This window comes from Anomaloglossus baeobatrachus, chromosome 1 (genome assembly GCF_048569485.1).
Source record: "Anomaloglossus baeobatrachus isolate aAnoBae1 chromosome 1, aAnoBae1.hap1, whole genome shotgun sequence".
Taxonomy (NCBI): Eukaryota; Metazoa; Chordata; class Amphibia; order Anura; family Aromobatidae; genus Anomaloglossus; species Anomaloglossus baeobatrachus.
In genome coordinates, this window is record NC_134353.1 from 623,796,880 (window position 1) to 623,816,829 (window position 19,950).

The 19,950-nt window shown below is 50.9% G+C and overlaps 1 protein-coding gene across 1 annotated transcript in view; it reads left to right on the plus strand.

Annotated features, from left to right (window-relative positions):
* Window positions 1-7,054: 7,054 nt before the first annotated feature.
* Window positions 7,055-19,950, plus strand: part of CKS2 (CDC28 protein kinase regulatory subunit 2) — a 30,771-nt gene continuing 17,875 nt past the window's right edge. Inside the window, exon 1 of the mRNA XM_075340633.1 lies at window positions 7,055-7,229. Coding sequence (XP_075196748.1) covers window positions 7,171-7,229 — 59 coding nt within the window. The 5' untranslated portion in view covers window positions 7,055-7,170. The remainder of the gene's footprint in view (window positions 7,230-19,950) is intronic.

Here is a 19,950-nt window from a genome sequence, read left to right on the forward strand (position 1 = left end):
CTCCAGGCCTGTGAACTCCTCGGTGGGCGGAGCCAACCGCCTGGCTCCGCCCCCTGGTGTGGACATCAAACCTGGAGGGTGGTGACAAGGTTTTTAGTTTGACTGATGTCACCTAATCGGGAGGGGGGTGTGGTGTTGTGTCTGACTACCTGGGACGACCTGACTAGTCCAGGGCGTCACACTAAATTTAAGTATACAAATATGGAGACACAGCAGGGAATTAGTAAAATGTTTACTGATTTATTGTATAATAATTTAAGATAAAATGTGCTGCCCCTGCAGCGGTCAAACCGCTCGGATCCGGGGGTGATGAGTACTCGTGGCTCAAGGGTCTCTGGACCCGGGAGCTAGGGGCCACACTCAAATGAAGAAAGGGAGATATAGTTTGTGACGCCACCCGTGGTGTACGGTAATTGGGAGTACCGCCGCTGCCGTTGGGAGTACCCGGGGTGATGGAGTGGGGCAGCTAGATGTCGTCACCCTCCACGGGTAGGGGAAGGCCCCGGGACTCTGGATGGTGGAGACAGTGCAGGGGGAGCACAGGCTCGCTGGTTGCAGGGGTTAATTAGGTACTCACTCAGCAATAAAGCAGACGCTGACAACAGGGTAAACTAAGTGTCTGACTGCCGCTGTCTCCTGAGGGGAGCTCGTCCGGGTCCCGTCCCCTGCAGTACTGCCTGGTGGTCCGTGACTTGCCTCCTGGCACATTAATTTTAAAGTGTCCTTTGTGGCCCGTCAGCTTGGAGCTTTCCAGGCCCCGCTCCTCACTGCGGCTAAGTAAAAGAGCTTGCTCTCAGGAGCTCACGCTTGGGATTTCAGTGGGCTGCTTGTTTGGAAAGCCCTATCCCCCTCGTTGTGCTAGTGCCCCCGATCTCTGAGCTTGGTGGGAACAGTCCATATAGGCCCTGTCCTCCGCAGGTTAATTGCCGGGTCGCCTGAAGCTTCTCCCCTACCTAGGGTCCGTGTACCCCATTGTGCCTTCAGTCCCGGCACGGTGATTAGGCCCAGGCTGCTGACCTTCCTCCAAGACAGGTCCCAGACACCTAGCCTCACTCCCCTGCGACCGAGGGTCCGACTCCTCTAGGTCCAGACCACCATCTGCGATCTAGTCTGCTTCACCCATGGGAGCTACAACTCCCAGCTTCCTCAGAGCTCTTCACAGCTCGAGGGCTACCACTGCTCTGACCTGACACCTCCCAACTCCCTGCCTGACCCCTAGGTGGGCAGCCCTATTTCAGCTTAAGCAGCCCACTGGTGTACCTGACAGGGTATGGTGCAAGGTGTATCTAGGATTTGTGAATGCTGGTGGAGGTAGTACTGCAGGTTAGGTTCCCAGAACCATGGGGGTTTGAGCCCTGCATGGGGAGAGAAAGATTGTGCAGAACCCTGTGACGACCTGACTAGTCCAGGGCGTCACAAAACACAAGGTTTAAAATTATAGATAAAAACAAAACATAAAACCTCTGCATGGAGGTATTGTTGAGAGGATCCTGGAGAGGAACTTAGGAACAGAAGCTGAGACTTGGGACCTGTTAGGAATACAAAATGACAGGAATGAATGCAGGAAAACTGATAATAGGAATATTGAGGATCTGGGTTAAATACTAATTACCTGGTGGTTATGAACACATTGAAGATGAAAATGTAGAATTTGTGAAAATGACAAGAGGAGAGAACTTTTGGTGTTTCACCTTTATGTAGGAAAATGTAAACCAAAGTAAGTAGATTAGTCTGTGTTGACAGTAAGCTCCACAGTGTGGGTGCTTCCTAAAGGGGGGGGAACCTACTAGTACTGATCTTTTGAGTGCCTATGTATTTCCTTTTGGAGGCCTGATAGATTAGCGATATTTAGGAAAAGGTCCTAAAAATATTAGTAAATTGCTATTAGTATTAATAGATGAAACACATGAATACGAATGTTACTGGTGGTGATAAAAAAAATATCTGATGAGATGAAGCGTGTCTATAGGATATATGTAGTGCTGGCTTCAGCAACTAGATAGGATAAAGATTGGAGTATCACCTGGTAAAAATGGCATAGGATATGAAAAGCATATGAATGAAAATTATATGATCACATGAAATAACCATATGAAAATAAGGGACAGTATAAAAATTGACATTAGTAACGTATGATAAGTGTAAATACCTGATAGGGTGTTTGTTTGGTGAATATAAAGAGGTAAATAGAGAGGATATTCATATGATTACTAAAACTGGATAATTTAGCTGGTGCCACCTATTGAAGATAGACAATGCAGGTCAGAGTTGAAAATGGTTAATTCAACCTAGACTAGTGCTGTAAATAAAACTAGGTGATGAATTCAAAGTTACCTGTTAATAAAACTAGGTAGCGATTTCAAAATTACCTGTCCGTGAGCACTGAGTTCAGCTGTAGAAAAATTCAGGCTAAATGGTGAGGATGAAGGAGCTCAGGGGTTAACCTGTAACTGACAGTGTTATGGTTACATATAAGTTAGAATTGAGCATCAATAGGTTAATATGCCTAGAATATTGTTTTAAATAGAACCAGGTGATGATTCAAAAAATTACCCGTCAATGAGCACTGAGTTCAGCTGTTGAGAATTCTGGTTGCCTGATGAGGATTTAAAAGCTCAAGAGTTAACCTGCAACCTGATTGATGGTTTTGTTAGGTAATAGTAAACAGCGGTTGATGGTAGTCAAAGATAGTGAGGCCAGATAGGTGGCTGTATGAGTCAGCTGCGGTGTAGTGAAAAAATGTCAGTGGGGCTGTCAGCAGGCGGCTTGCTATGGGCAGTAATTGTCTTACCTAGCTCGCTAGGTGGCCGTGGAAGCTGGTCCGTCAGGAGTGCCGCTGGGAGCTGCGTGGAGAGTAGCATAACAGGCCGCCGGGGGAAAGGGGGTGGGAGGTCCCGGCCGGAAACTCTCCCGTCCAGATTTTCTATGTCTAACGACCACCAAAAGGAATCTAGCACCGGTAAGGAAAGTTCTATTCTTCCATCTGAAAAGCCTCCTACCCGTCTCTGTGTTTCCAGCAGCTCCCATTGTAAGCAACAGGTATAGACCGGTACCCAAAGGGGTCACGCTAGGTACGAGAAAGTACCAAGCGAACTGTGAAAGGGAAGGGAAATCCAGTGTCTAAAGAAGATGATGACCCATGACAAAACCTACCGCTGGTCCATGAGGTCCGTCACCATCCTATTAAGGTTCCACACATGCGCCACACCGGATACCTGATCCTAGGTATCCCTAGTGCTGAGCTCTAAATAGGGAGCGGGTGGGATGAGCTCTCCGTCAACCCCACTAAACACTATAGAAGACACAAGGAGTAAACACAGGGAAAGTGCACTAATTACTTATCCACATATGACTCAGGTAGAAGTTCAGCAACGTTACAGCAATAGTACCACAGATGAGAACAAGCCTCCTGCTTGCACAAAGAGCTGAATGAACTGAATAATATCACCAGCACAAGGCCAGGGAACATGGGACCATTTAAGCACAAGGGGAACACTATTAATCATCAGCTGGATGGAAGGAGTGCTTCCCTGGGTCCTAAAGGGGGATAGATGAAAATCCAGCAGGAAAGCTACCTAGTACAATGAATACTAACAGCAGGAACAAGAGAAAGTCAGGGAGCATTTTACGCAGCCAAACGCTGAGACCTTCTATTGCCATAAACCACTTGATTGTCCGTCACCCATGACAAAAGGACTGCCGGAATCCACATCAGGAACCCTAACAAGCAAATACAGAAGACTTGACACTCATATGGTGATTATGATGAAGTTTTATTTAGGAGACTTTATCAATACAGCAAAAACACGGACATTTCGGTCTCACAAGATTTCATCAATGTGCATCTCCTCCAAAGCAGTGGACACTGCAGGACTCCTCTCAGCACTGCCTGCTGCACTTTTTTCATCTTTCATCTACCTAGACACCAGCCATGGCAACTGCACTATAGCAGAACTGAGCTACGCACATTGATGAAGGTCTTGTGAGCCCGAAACATGTGTTTTTGCTAGATTGATATATTTTCCTAAATAAAACTTTAACATAATCAACATTTGAGTGCCAAGTCTTCTATATTTGCTTGAATACAGGTTTGGAACCCACTTGTGCACCATCCTCCAGAACTGCTGTATGTATCTACTTCAGGAACCCTAACAAGGACATTGCCTTTCGTAGAGACATCACTGGGTTCTCTATCGTGGAAGACACTAAAGTTCTTATGCCATGTAGCTTATCTGGTGGGAGTAGAGACAATTTGGATTGTGAATTCAAGAGGAGACTGATAAAAGTCTGTCTTCTTGTTGGCTGCAGTCTTGACTTTTTTAGGTACAATAACCAACTTAATTCTGGTGGTCACTGACAGGATCTAAGAACGGCAGTGCTCCTCTGATCTTCCCACTATCAGGAAATCGTCAAATTATGGTACTATGAATGTCCTCCTCTTGTACCTGAGCCAAAATTTCTGCTATCACTTTGGTAAAGATCCTCGGAGCCATAGCGAGTCCAAAGGGTAAAGCCCTAAACTGGAAATGCCTTATTGATCTCCGCATAGGAAGGGCTATCCTCAGGTATTTTTTGATGAGGCATGGATCTGGATATGGTAGTAGGTATGCTTGAAGTCTAGCACCCCCATGTAGCAGTTCGGAAATAACATCTTTATTGCTGATATTAGAGACTGCATTTTGAAGTGACGATGAATCAGATACCTGTTTAGATCTCTCAGGTTGATGATTGTCCTGAAGGCGCCATCTGGTTTCTGTATTAGGAAGAGGAGAGAATAGAATCCTGCACCTTCCCCTTCCTTGGGAACTTCCACTAATACCGCCTTGTGGTCTAAATCTATCACTTCTCTCCTCCAACTTGCTGACAGATGTTATTATTAGTGACCCCGAGGGAGGGGGGGGGGGTTGAATGGTACTCCAACCTTTACAACCCCTAATATCCAGTCACAGTCGCTTGACGAGATGTTCTTCCAGGCGTAAAAAAAAAAAAAAGGAAGAGAGTCTTCCTCTTACCTGGACTATGATGTCATTGGGTAGCCTTCTTTCTGTGGAGGGACCTCCGAATATGAATCCCGGACATCACTCCAGGCCTCCAGTTTCTTGGGCGGGCTTCCGTCTAGCTTGTCTTTTCTTACGAAAGTAATGACTCTTGAATGGTGGTAGTTGGAAAACTAGGAAAACCTTTCTTTCTATAACCCACCTTCTCCAAGATATCGCCCAGGGTTCTATCTAGCTGGGTTCTTGAGGCTACCTAGATCCTCCAATGGGAGGGAAGCTCTCTTCACTGATTTTGCGACAGCCACATCTCTCTGGGATAGCAGTGCTAAGATCGAAGCATCTTCATCATCAAAGGGGTATTTCCGCTTGAACGACGAAGACAAGGTGGCCATTCTGTCGGGCCTCTTCCACTGCTGCTCTACCAGCTTTTTTACCCTGTCATTGACCGGGAAGGAGCGCCTCTTCTTTTGCCCCAAACTCCTAAACATGAGGTCCTTTAGGGATTCAGGTTCATTGGTGTCCACTAGTTGCATGGTAGACCTGACTGCCTTGACTAGGCGGTTGACCTCGGTCCAGGGAAATATGGCCTGCCTCCTGGATCGTCATCTGATGACGAGGAAAAGGGAGAGGAGAAAGAGGAGCCTGAATCAGAGTCCGAGATTTCTCCTGAGTCTTGGTCCTGCTCCCTGGCTCTACTTTTCCCCTTAACCTCTGACTGGGACAGGCTCTTAAAAGAACTCCTTAACCTCAGCTTTAATTGTTGTTCTGAGGCAAAAAGCGAAGTCCGGGCTATCCTCACTCTGCCAGGGATCAGAGTTCGTACTGGGCCGGCACCATAATTAGAAGCCTGTACCTCTGGCAGGGCTCAGAGGTTGTGCTGGGCTGATAATATAACTAGACGCCTGTACATGTGCCAGGGCTCAGAGGTCGTACTGGGTTGGCACCATAACTAGAAGCCTGTACCTCTGGCAGGGCTCAGAGGTCATCCTGGGCTGGCACCATAACTAGACGCCTGTACATGTGCCAAGGCTCAGAGGTCATACTGGGCTGGCACCATAACTAGAAGCCTGTACCTCTGCCAGGGCTCAGAGGTCATACTGGGCTGGCACCATAACTAGAAGCCTGTACCTCTGCCAGGGCTCAGAGGTTGTACTGGGTTGGTACCATAACTAGATGCCTGTACATGTGCCAAGGCTCAGAAGTCGTACTGGGCCGGCACCATAACTAGACGCCTGTACGTGTGCCAGGGCTCAGAGGTTGTACTGGGCATCTGGCATGGCTCAGAGGTGGTACTGGGCCGGCACCATGACTAGACGCCTGTACGTGTGCCAGGGCTCAGAGGTGGTACTGGGCCGGCACCATAATTAGACACCTGTATCTCTGGCAGGGCTCAGAGGTCGTACTGGGCCGGCACCATGACTAGACGCCTGTATCTCTGGGAGGGCTGATGTCGTACTTTGCCGGCAACATGACTAGAAGCCTATGCCTCCATATCCTGCTGGCTGACTGCTCAGGTACACAATACCCAGGCACCTTTCATACGCAGGTCTCCTCGGACAGACATTCTTACAGCATGTGAAATGTCTCCTTATTCCAGTACCATTCCTACTGCCCCCTAGCGGTCTTCCTAAAACCCATTCTGATAACAGCAATTAGGAAAATGAATCCAGTCCACTATCATTAGCGGTTCCCGCCTAAAGTCAGCCTGTTTTGTTATAAAAGCTATATTGTGAGCTGAGGGCATAGCCCGCATACGTCTTGTCCTGAACACAAGCCCCGCTCCTGCCAGCGCAAACATGCGTCATATACACACACAGTCACACAGCCGACTGAGGCGGGTCACTACAGCTTCTCTTACATCCGTTTCGTTGCGTCATCGAAAACTTTCCCTTGGACTCCGCCCACCTGCGTCTCGTTCGCTTCACAGAGGAGCCTTAGCAACAGCACTCTGATTGGTCAGTTGCTCATTCACGACGGCTTCGTTAAACGACTACGTAACTAGTGATTGGCTCTGCGTATCTCCCTTATGGACCAATTACAGAAGAGCGCTACGTAATTCAAAACGCGATCTCTGAGAGGTAGTTTACGTAAAATAAACCGTCACACTTGGTGGTCGCCATTCTCCGCGGCGGAAATTAGTTGGTCGCGTGGCGTGTGCTGCAGTTCCAGAAGCATGTCATTCAAAAACATCTACTACTCCGACAAGTACACGGACGAGAAGTACGAGTACAGGTGAGAGCGCGGAGAAGCGGGGCCATGAGGTAACGGCGCCGCACCCGGCAGTACGGAGACCGTGTGCCTCACCGCCTGCTGTCAGCGGACATAGCCAACATGGCGCCATCCGCCCATTATCCAGTGGGAGTAGGTCTCCAGCTCCACGTGTGGATTAGCCCAGTGTCAGTGGAGATAATCCCTGTGGCTGTGTACAGCCGTCCGCCATGTCAGTGTGAACAGTAGGGTTTAGGAGCGGTATGTCCTCCCTGCAGTGCAGATACAACGAGTATGAGCCCCATAAGGCCGGGACCGACATAATCCCCATTATAGTGAATGGGCTCTGACACTTGCAGGTATTCCTCGCAGGAGACATACCTTTCTGTTAGGCCAGAATGTGGTTATCTGAGGATTTTCCATATCTAACGCAAGTCTATGGGGAAAATCCATCCGTATAACTGAGCGTTACCGCAAGAGAAATTGACATGCTGCTAGAGGTCAGTTTACATAGTGTAAATAAGCACAGGAGGCATGAGATCTCTATTAATCCCATCAACTTTGCTGGAACTGTAAGGCTATGTGCCCACGGGACAATGTACTCGCGGATATATCCGCAGGTTTCCCGCAGCTGCTCCCCGGAACATGTAGCTATCCATAGCTGTGGGATTCCAGCGAAATATCTGCGGAAAACCTGCTGACATTCGTGCAACTTACCTGCGGAAGGCCCGGCCTCTCTCTCCATAGTGGAAAGGCGGGACATCCGCAGCATGTTCCGCAGCCGCACATACCGCAGCATGGACACAGACACTCCCCATGTCCCATAGGATAACATGGGGAGTGTCTGCTTGCTAAAACCTGCGGCTTTATCTAGAAAATCCAGATACATCCGCAGGTTTTCCAAGGCAAATTCCACGGTTAGGCTCTGTGCGAACTAGAAAAAGGAATTTTCTTAAGAAAATTCTGGAGGCTCAGTAAGATTTCCTCACCTGCGGGAAAATACCGCACTGAAATCCGCATCCAAATCCGCATGCGGTTTGTTGCGTTTTGCGGCGGATTTGGTGCGGAAATGCCGTAGCCAGCGTCGGACTGGCTACTGGAGGAATGTCCAGTAATACCAGGCCTGGCCGTGGTTGCCTGCACTGAACTCCGGAGCTCCCACCTGAGCTCCGGAGTGCAGCCTAGACTAAACTGCGAGTGCCGAGTGATTGATTTCCCGGCGATTGCAGTTTAGTTCAGGCCGGGCTGATCTCCGGAGCTCAGGTGACAGCTGTAGAGAGGCCGGGCTGCACTCCGGAGCTGTCACCGGAGATCAGCCCGGCCTGAACTAAACTGCAATCGCCGGGAAAACAATCACTCGGCGCTCACAGTTTAGTCTACGCTGCACTTCGGAGCTCAGGTGACAGCTCCGGAGTTCAGTGCAGGTAACTGAATCCTGGCTTAGGCCCCCTCCTGATGACACCCAACTGTACACATCTTCTCCTGACATCACCCCTGCGCTATTACAAAATACTACCGATTGTCTGTCCGCTGTCTCGAACATCATGTCCTCCCTCTATCTAAAACTGAACCTGTCAAAAACTGAACTTCTGTTTCCTCCCTCTCCTAACCTTCCGAAACCCAATATTACCATTTCTGTGTGTGGCTCTACCATTACACCCCAGCAGCACGCCCGCTGTCTTGGGGTTATATTTGACTCCGATCTCTCCTTCACTCCCCATATTCGTTCACTCGCTCGTTCTTGTCAATTCCACCTCAAAAACATCTCGAGAATTCGACCTTTTCTTACCGTTGACTCTGCAAAAACTCTTACTGTCGCTCTCATTCATTCTCGCCTGGATTATTATAATTCTTTACTAATTGGCCTCCCTGTTACGAAACTCTCCCCTCTCCAATCCATTCCGAATGCCGCAGCCAGGATCATTTTCCTCTGCAACCGCTTCACTGATGCCTCTTCTGTTTGCCAGTCATTGTACTGGTTGCCCATCCGCTACAGAATCCAACATAAACTTATCACTGTCACTTACAAAGCTCTCCACAGTTCTGCACCACCCTACATCTCCTCCCTCATCTGTCTATCATCCCACCCATGCCCTCCGCTCTGATAATGACCTAAGGCTATGTGCGCACGTGTGCGTATTACATGCAGTTACGCTGCGATCTGCAGCGCAGCGTAACTGCATGTGTCCTGCGTCCCCTGCACAGTCTATGGAGATTGTGCAGGAGCCGTGCGCACGTGGCATATTAGAACGCAGCGATTCGGCTGCTGCCCGAATTGCTGCGTTCTAAGAAGTGACATGTCACTTCTTCCGTGCGGTTTGCATGCTGTCTATAGGGAGATGAAGCATGCAGAGCGCACGTTTTCTGCCGGCACCATGCGCTTCAGAACAGAGCTTTTCAGCTGCGCTCTGAAGCGTACCTTTTAGGTGCGGTGCAGAGCGCACACATGCGCACATAGCCTTAGACTGACATCCTCAATTCGAACCTCTCACTCCAGTCTTCAAGATTTCTCACGACCTGCGCCTATGCTCTGGAACACACTACCAAGAGCAATCCGATTAATTCCCAACATCTTGTCCCCTGTACCTGTATAAATTCTGGCCAATGACTGGTCCATGCAGCTGCTTTTGAACCCCCTATTAAATCAATGGCTGAACCATATATAACAAGCTTTTCTCCCCCCCCCCTTCCCCTCCCATTCACCTTTTTGTGCCTCCCCTATTTCTTCATAGACTGTAAGCTTACGAGCAGGGCCCTCACTCCTCCTGGTATCTTAATGTTGTTATTTTGTATTTGTCTCATATTGTCTGTACATGTGTCACGAACCACCGGGGGGGTCACTCAGAAATCCCCCGCGCTGGCTACCAGTACGTCACGATCGGGGGGTAACAAGTGGGGGTCACCCCTCCTTTATACCTCCCGACCGACAGACAGAGCACGTGACGCGCTCTCCAGCGCCCCTCTTATAGTCAGGCCAATTATGGAATTGCCCGACAATAAGCAAGGAGGCCGCTATACTACTTATGCCGATTATTGAAGGGTCCCCGGTGAGAGTAGGGTATATATTCCCCCGACCTCCGCGGGCGGAATATATAAAACCTCCCCGAATCTCACTGGCCTCCCCACAATAATCCTTGGCACAACTCGCTGCCACCAACCGCTTCACGGTAACTATTAGCCGAACACACAGACGTGGGATTCAAGATCGAGATAACAGAACAGCCCAAGATTAATTATATAATTTAATCAGCCTAAAGCACACTAGAAACTACAATATATACAATAGGGAATCTACAGAATATACATAGGTCAGAGTACAGTTACAGATAAAGCATGGTTTACAAACAGGCATACACAGTTCCAGCAGTTACCTTGTGCGTCTGGCCACAGGGGGGCGCTGTAGACCAGGTTTCCAGGATCTTTCCCACAGATGTTTCCTACACGTGACCCCCGGCGAAAGAACACTGGAAAATGGCCGAAGTAGGGTTATCAACCTGGGCAAATCCAGGTCCCCTCCTACCTTAGTGACCTCAGAGGGAGCACTGCTCCACCCCTGGCTGGAGTTATGGACAATATCCACAACAGGGGATATGGCCATAACTTGGCCTGGGAGCGTCGTAGGCAGACGCCAACGCTCTCATTGTGACAGTTATGAATTTAGCTACAGAACGAGAGGACTCATGACTTGTCTACTAGTTCCCCATTGGCTGATATCACGCCTGGGGTACTTCCCAAGCTCCCACTTCCATAAAAAAGGTGTGCCAGCATCGTCCGCATGCGCAAACACCATTTTTATGGTTGCCATATTTATCGGAAATATGGCTTGCGAGATATGAACCATATTTTACTGGAGTCGTCCTGTCTGGATACTTCCATAGCCTTGCTAATTAGATAGCAGCCCCTACCACAGGGTCACGGCAGGGAGTCATCCTGTGTCCATTGTTCCCACATCATCTAATCTCCATATCACAGGAGATGGCCATGGGATGTGTTGCTAAGATGTGACACCTTCCAAGATGTTGGACATTGAGAACAAGAAGGGAGGGGGCACGGCCATGGAGTGATGAGAGCGATTATGACTGGCAATCATAATTCCTCTTCATATCCCAGGATTGGCCTCACACCTCCCCCCTTTTGAGGGCGCTAGGGGGCAGCACACTCCGGTGTTCCCCCGTGCGCCCGTCCGCGACCTCTCCTTGTCGGGACAGCCCGTCTGCGTTACCGTGGTCCCGGCCCCTTTTGTGGCGAATGGTGAAGTTGTATTGCTGGAGCGCAAGGCTCCAGTGTTCTCCCGCCTACCCGGTGACCGAGGTACTGGACCTCGCTCATGGCCAGCTGACACTTTCCCGGCTTGATGGTCAAACCTGCATGGTGGACCCGCCTGAGCACCTGTGCTAGATGCTCTAGGTGATCTTCCCAGGTGGGACTGAAGACGGCAATGTCATCCAGGTACGCGGCCGCGTACCCTTCAAGTCCCTTGAGCAGGGTGTTGACCATCCGCTGGAAAGTGGCAGGGGCATTCCTCATCCCGAATGGCATCACCGTGGACTCGTACAGTCCAAATGGGGTAATAAAGGCAGAGCGTTCCCTGGCCTTGCGAGTCAGGGGGATCTGCCAATATCCCCGGCTCAGATCCATGATGGTCAGGTACTGAGCCCCGGCCAACTGATCGAGCAGGTCATCGATGCGTGGCATTGGGTACGCATCGGCGACCGTGACAGCATTGAGCCCCCTGTAGTCCACGCAGAACCGAGTGGTTCGGTCCTTCTTAGGGACGAGGACTACAGGCGAGGCCCAAGCGCTGTTGGATGCCTGGATCACCCCCAGCTTCAGCATCTCGTCAATCTCCTGGCGCATGTGTTGCTGCACCTCCAGGGAGACCCGATATGCTGAACGCCTGATCGGGGGATGATCCCCAGTGTCCACGTGATGGACAGCCAAGTTAGTCCTTCCGGGCTGGTTGGTAAACAACCCCCGGAAGGGGTGTAGGGTGGCCCACAGCTGGGACCGTTGGTCCTCCAAGAGCTGGTGGCCAACCTCCACATCCTCAATGGATCCGCCTGCCCTAACCTGGGCTAGCATATCCAAGAGGGTTTCCGCTTCTCCCTCCTCGGGCAGGTTGCACACGGGGAGCGCACATGCCTCCCGCTCATGATGTGCCTTCATCATGTTCACATGGAAGGGCTTCCGCCTTCCACGGGCAGGGTCCAGGGTGACCAGGTACGTCACAGGGTTGAGCTGCTGGTACACGAGGTATGGGCCTTCCCAGGCTGCCTGAAGCTTGTCCTGTGGTACGGGGACCAGTACCCACACCTTTTGACCCACTTGGTAGGTCCTCTCACAAGCGTTCTGGTCGTACCAACGCTTCTGATCGGCCTGGGCTTGAGCCATATTGTCGTGTACCAGTTGCGTCAAGGCCTGCATTTTGTCCCGGAAGCGCATGACATACTCGATAACCGACACTCCAGGGGTGGCCAAATCCCCTTCCCAAGCCTCTTTCACCAGAGCCAGGGGGCCCCGCACACGTCGCCCGTACAGGAGCTCAAACGGTGAGAATCCTGTTGAGGCCTGTGGAACCTCCCGGTAAGCAAATAACAGGTGTGGGAGATACCGCTCCCAGTCACGCCCATGGGAGTCGACCAACATCTTAAGCATCTGCTTTAAGGTGCCATTAAACCGCTCGCACAGGCCATTAGTCTGTGGATGGTACGGGCTGGCCACCAGATGTCGCACCTGGACTTGCTTACAGAGGGCCTCCATCAGCTGGGACATGAATTGGGTCCCCCGGTCAGTGAGCATTTCCTGGGGAAAACCCACTCGGGAGAAAATCTCCAGCAATGCGGTGGCCACCTTGTCAGCCCGAATGGACGACAAGGCCACTGCTTCTGGGTACCGGGTGGCATAGTCCACTACCGTCAGTATGAAGCGTTTCCCGGAGCTGCTGGGGATGGCCAGCGGGCCGACCAGATCCACAGCCACCCTCCTGAAAGGCTCATCGATGATTGGCAGAGATACCAGTGGGGCTTTGGGGTGTGGCCCCGCCTTCCCCACTCTCTGACAGGTTTCACACGAACGGCAGTAGGCAGCCACATCGGCCCCCATTTTTGGCCAGTAGAAATGCTGGTTTAACCTGGCCTTGGTCTTAGCGATCCCTAGGTGTCCGGCCATCGGAATCTCATGTGCGATCCGCAACAACTCCGTCCGGAACGGATAGGGTACCACCAACTGTCGGTCCCTGGGCCACGCCTCCGGTGAACCCTGCTGGACCGTGACCCGGTACAGCCGTCCTTGGTCCCAGACCACTCGCTCCGGGTCCGAGTCCGAGGGAGGCTGTGCCGCCTGCTCCTTTAGAGCTTTCAGGCTGTTGTCAGCTTCTAACGCTGCCTGAAACCCCTGACTAGATGTGGCCAGAATCGACGAGACTGTCACATCTTCGGTCAGTACCCCGGGACCTGTGTCCTGGCCTCCACCTGACTCGGCTGCCACTTGGTCAGAAGGGGAAGAGCTATCGGACCTCCGGGAGGCCCCTTGGCTTCCAGCACTCCCACTGCGGGTGACAGCGGCCACAGCCGCTGCGACCGTGGGTCGTGCCTGCTCCTCCTCCGTTCCTGACCAAGTCGCCGGTTCAGGCAGACCTACCTGGCTTCCTGACACCCCGGTTGTGGGGGAACCCTGCACCGAGATCTTACCTGGGAGCACTTCCGCTCCGGGACCGGCCCCAATCTCACCTGCCTGTTCCCCCCCCTGCAGCAACAGAACCCCGCTGTGAAATCTCTGGGGACCCCACATTTGCTGTGGTAGCCCCCACCCCACACACTGGTCCTCCCCCTGCAGCACCCTGCTCTCTGCTTATCCCTGCAGAGGGCAACAGATCCCAGCTCACAGGCTGATTACTTGTAGAGGCATTGTCACACCTTTCTCTGACCCCCTCCCCTGTCACAGCTGCAGCTGTGTGTGTGTCTATGGTGTCTATGCAAGCAGAAGTATCAGAGTTCACTCCCTCCTCCCTTACATCATTCATAGATAACACATTAACATTGTCCGGAGGCCTGTCAGTACTGGCTGAAGGTTCAGCCCTTGGGGGGGGCCCAAACTGGGAGGTTATCTGCCCCAAATCTGTCCCAAGTAGCACGTTTGCGGGGATCCGATCAGTTACCCCCACCTCTCTCACCCCTCGCCCTGCGCCCCAGTCCACATAAATGTCAGCAACAGGCAGCGCCGGGTCAATGCCTCCAATCCCGGAGACAGCGAGGGTTTTTCCAGGTATCAAGTCTTGGGGGGACACCATCTCAGGCCGCACCAGAGTCACCTCCGAGGCGCTGTCTCGCAGTCCTAGGGTCACAGACCGGCCGACGGTGACAGGTTGGAAGCTGTCCAGGGACCTACCCCCACCCCCACCCACACAATACACCTTGGGCGGCCCTTGGGACGGGGATGGAGCCGGGGCCTTGGGACGCTGAGGGCACATGGCCTTGAAGTGTCCAGGTAGGTTGCACTGGTGGCACCGTCTTGGTTCTGGCACGGGCCTGGAGAGGGGAGTTGAGGGGGACACCCCCTGCAGTCTAGGGGCAGGTGGGGCAGTCGCAGAATTCATCTTACCCCCTCTCCAGGTGCTGCTGGTGGCTGCTCTCCTGGCCTCAGGAGCCCGATTGTTGGTGTAGTCATCGGCAAGGGCAGCTGTAGCCGTGGACCCCTTTGGCTTCTGGTCTCGGATGAACTGGCGGAGATCCTCAGGGCAGTTCCACAAGAGTTGCTCCGTGATGAACAAGTCCAGGATCTCCGGTCCGGTGGAAAGCTGCAGGCCTTGGGTCCAGTGGTCGGCAGCTCGGGCAAGTGCCCGCCGGTGGTCAGCCCAGGAGTCCTTTGGTCCCTTTTGCAGGGTCCGGAACTTCTTGCGGTAGGACTCCGGAGTGAGGTTGTACTGTTGGATCAGGGCCCGCTTGATGGTGTCGTAGCCCTGATCTGCCTCAGCAGGCAAGTCCCCAAGGATATCCAGGGCCTTACCCCTTAAACGGGGGGTCAGGTATTTGGCCCACTGGTCCTTGTCCAGATGGTGCTGCAGGCAAGTCCGTTCAAAAGCAGTCAAGAAAGAGTCCAAGTCTCCATCCTTCTCCAGCACGGGAAAGTCCTCAACACGGACCTTTGGAAGTTTGGTGTCTCGAAGGTCACGGGTGGCTGATGAGGGCCGGAGCTGAGCTAGCTGCAGCTGGTGGTCACGGTCTGCCTGTTGCTGTCGCTCTTCACGCGCTGCCTGCCGCTCCGCAGCCTCAGCCTCACGCGCTGCTTGCCGCTCCGCAGCCTCAGCATCACGCGCTGCCTGTCGCTCACGCTCGGCCATGAGTATCTCGTAGGTATCCCGGTCTCCAGCCATAAGCCTGGCCAAGGCAGCTTGAAGGAGGGCCTCTGCACCTCTCAGGCCGGAGGGATTGGCAAGTGGTGATCTGCGGCACGCTGCAGAGCCAGGTGATTCACTGTCCATTTCAGAGCGGAGGACTGGCATCTGGCTCGTTGAGGACCCTTGGGCGAGCTCCTCCTCATTTTGTCCAGCAGTGCCAGGTTGTGCGATGTCCTCTGCAGAGCTGTTCTCTGGCGTCGGGCTCTTGGAGGGCTCGTGGACAACCTCCTCATCGTCTCTGGCCTGAGCATCGGCCATTCCTTTGGCTTTGCTCCTGGTGCTCTCAGCCATTGTTGCAGACTTTTGGTCACTGACACAGAACTGACACCTGATGCCTCCACACACCTTACAGTAACTGCACTCTGACACTCTAGTGTTGGTCTGGTCTGAAGACCCCAGCAGCCACAGCTGCTGCAGGCAGTCTTTAGTGTCTGGGAGTATGGGTCTCACACTCACACACACTATTATCTCGATCCCACCGCTATGCCACCAATATGTCACGAACCACCGGGGGGGTCACTCAGAAATCCCCCGCGCTGGCTACCAGTACGTCACGATCGGGGGGTAACAAGTGGGGGTCACCCCTCCTTTATACCTCCCGACCGACAGACAGAGCACGTGACGCGCTCTCCAGCGCCCCTCTTATAGTCAGGCCAATTATGGAATTGCCCGACAATAAGCAACGAGGCCGCTATACTACTTATGCCGATTATTGAAGGGTCCCCGGTGAGAGTAGGGTATATATTCCCCCGACCTCCGCGGGCAGAATATATAAAACCTCCCCGAATCTCACTGGCCTCCCCACAATAATCCTTGGCACAACTCGCTGCCACCAACCGCTTCACGGTAACTATTAGCCGAACACACAGACGTGGGATTCAAGATCGAGATAACAGAACAGCCCAAGATTAATTATATAATTTAATCAGCCTAAAGCACACTAGAAACTACAATATATACAATAGGGAATCTACAGAATATACATAGGTCAGAGTACAGTTACAGATAAAGCATGGTTTACAAACAGGCATACACAGTTCCAGCAGTTACCTTGTGCGTCTGGCCACAGGGGGGCGCTGTAGACCAGGTTTCCAGGATCTTTCCCACAGATGTTTCCTACACGTGACCCCCGGCGAAAGAACACTGGAAAATGGCCGAAGTAGGGTTATCAACCTGGGCAAATCCAGGTCCCCTCCTACCTTAGTGACCTCAGAGGGAGCACTGCTCCACCCCTGGCTGGAGTTATGGACAATATCCACAACAGGGGATATGGCCATAACTTGGCCTGGGAGCGTCGTAGGCAGACGCCAACGCTCTCATTGTGACAGTTATGAATTTAGCTACAGAACGAGAGGACTCATGACTTGTCTACTAGTTCCCCATTGGCTGATATCACGCCTGGGGTACTTCCCAAGCTCCCACTTCCATAAAAAAGGTGTGCCAGCATCGTCCGCATGCGCAAACACCATTTTTATGGTTGCCATATTTATCGGAAATATGGCTTGCGAGATATGAACCATATTTTACTGGAGTCGTCCTGTCTGGATACTTCCATAGCCTTGCTAATTAGATAGCAGCCCCTACCACAGGGTCACGGCAGGGAGTCATCCTGTGTCCATTGTTCCCACATCATCTAATCTCCATATCACAGGAGATGGCCATGGGATGTGTTGCTAGGATGTGACACCTTCCAAGATGTTGGACATTGAGAACAAGAAGGGAGGGGGCACGGCCATGGAGTGATGAGAGCGATTATGACTGGCAATCATAATTCCTCTTCATATCCCAGGATTGGCCTCACAACATGTCCCCTCTGAATTGTAAAGCGCTGCGGAATATGTTGGTGCTATAGAAATAAAAATTATTTATTATTACTACTGGAGATACCTTCGGTAGCTAGTCCCACAGCTACATGCGGAAAAGAAGTGACATGCAGTTGTTTTTGCTGCGGGAATCCTGCAGCAAAACATGCGGCTGTCAAAAATCCGCCTAGTGATCACAGCACTTTTTTTTTCCCATAGGATTTGCTGGTGAATCACTGCAGAGATGTTATGAACATTTTCTGCAGCGAAACATGCAGCAAATCCGCGGGTAATCAGCAGGAAATTCTGTCTGTGGTGACCACAAAGATGCGTGTATTTGGCCCCAAAAAAATGCACCTGCGGCAAAAAAAAGCATGCGTTTTGCGTATTTTACCATGTTTTTGCCCAATATGTTTTTAAAGCCAAATCTATTGGAAAGAACATACAGAATAGAAAGAAAAACAAGATAGCCAAATAGAGAGCTAGCTTGACCAGCTGTTTTATAATTTTTTTTTTTTTTTAATATATATATATATATATATATATATATATATATATATATAATATATATATATATATATAAAACAAACTGATATGTAGAATATCTAGCACAGGAACAGCAGCAGCTGCGGGCTGTACCTTGGCTGGTTATGAAAAATAGAGGGGATCCCATGCTTTTTTTTTTCCTTTCATTTAAAAAAAAATTGCATTTTTCTAAAACCAGCCAAGGTACAGCAGACAACTGGGGGCTTATATTATTAGGGTGGGAAGGGCCATGGTCATTTGGCCCTTTCTAGCCTAACAATAGAAGCCTGCAGCTGCCCCAGAAGTGACGCATCACATTAGATGCGCCAATTCTGGCACTGGACTCAGCTTTCCCTGGTTCAGTGGCAATCGGGGTAATAAGGGGTTAATTACAACCCACAGCTGCCACTAAGCCCTAGATTAGTAATGGGAGGTGTCTGAGACCACCCCATCATGAATCTGCAAGTAAAAGTAAATAAAAACAAACACCCAAAAAATCATATATTTGAAATAAGACAAAACACCCTATTTCACCACTTTAACTCCCAAAACACCCCTGCAGGTTTAACGTAATCCACACTAGGTCCCACAATGATTCCAGCACTGCTATATCTGAAGCTCACAGCGAGCGCCATAGAACAAAACTGCCTGCTGTGAGCTCCAGTGAGCCGAGCGATCAGCGGTGATGTCACTCTGGTGATTTGCCGTCGAAGGTGGAGGACTCTAGCTGTGGCCGTGACTAACTTGAGTGACGTCAATGCTGATCGCGGGTCATTTACAGCCTGAACCTCACAGTGGGCAATCATGTTCTATGGCGCTTGCTATGAGCATCAGATGTAGCAGTGGTGGAAGTGTCGTGGGACCTCGTGTGGATTATGTCGGACCTGCAGGGGAGTTTTTGGGGTTAATAAAGGGGTGAAAAGGGTGTTTTTGTATTTTATTTCAAATAAAGGATTTTTTGGGTGTTTGTATTTATCTACTTTCACTTACAGATTAGTGATGGGGGGTGTCTTATAGATGCCTGCCATTACTATTCCAGGACTTGGTGGCTGCTGTGGGCTGCCATTAACTCCTTATTACCCCGTTTGCCACTGCACCAAGGCAATTGGGAAGAGCCGGGTAAAGTGCCGGGACTGTCACAACTAATGGATGTGGCAATTCCGGAGGCTGCAGACTAATCTTTTTAGGCTGGGAGCACGCAATAACAATCGGTATCCCCAGCCAGAGAATATCAGAGCCCAGCTGTCGGGCTTTAGATGTGCTGGTATCATAATATCAGGAGATATAGAGAGGCTGTGGAGGAAAGCGCAAATGAGGTCCTACCAGGTATGAGAAAAGGTATGTGTAAGTATTCACACTCACCTAGAGAGGTTGTGACAGTCACAACTCCTATAATGGCGTGGTATTGAGGCGAAGAGCTGCAGTCCCCTGTGACGAGAATCAAGATATAGGCAGGCAGAAAGGGGTTACGCCGCGCTATCACCCAGGCGTCAATGTTGATCATTTTATCTTTATTTCTTTGCACAGGGCAACACGTTTCAGAGATCTGGTCTCCATCAGGACATCAAAGAAGAAATGTTGATTTCTTCTTTGATGTCCTGATGGAGACCATGGAGACCAAATCTCTGAAACGTGTTGACCTGTGCAAAGAAATAGAGATAAAATGATCAACATTGACGCCTGGGTGATAGCGCGGCGTAACCCCTTTCTGCCTACCTATATCTTGGTATCATAATATCAAGGGATCCTACGTCAATTGTTATTTTACTGTTCAATATAGACCCACCCACGGCATCTGTGATTTGAAGCCTCAGACACACTGTCACTCAGTGTGGGAGCTCGTCTGAGTGCAACGAATCAGACCCTGGTGGGTGTAGAAAGCAGTTATTATTTCTGAGCTGAATGAGAGGCCGCGGGAGCAGTGTGACAGTCGCCCCGGTGAATCGGTAAGTATGAAGCACTTGCTCCTACCACTTTGCACCGGATTCTGGTCCCCATAAACTTTATATGGCGACCGACATCT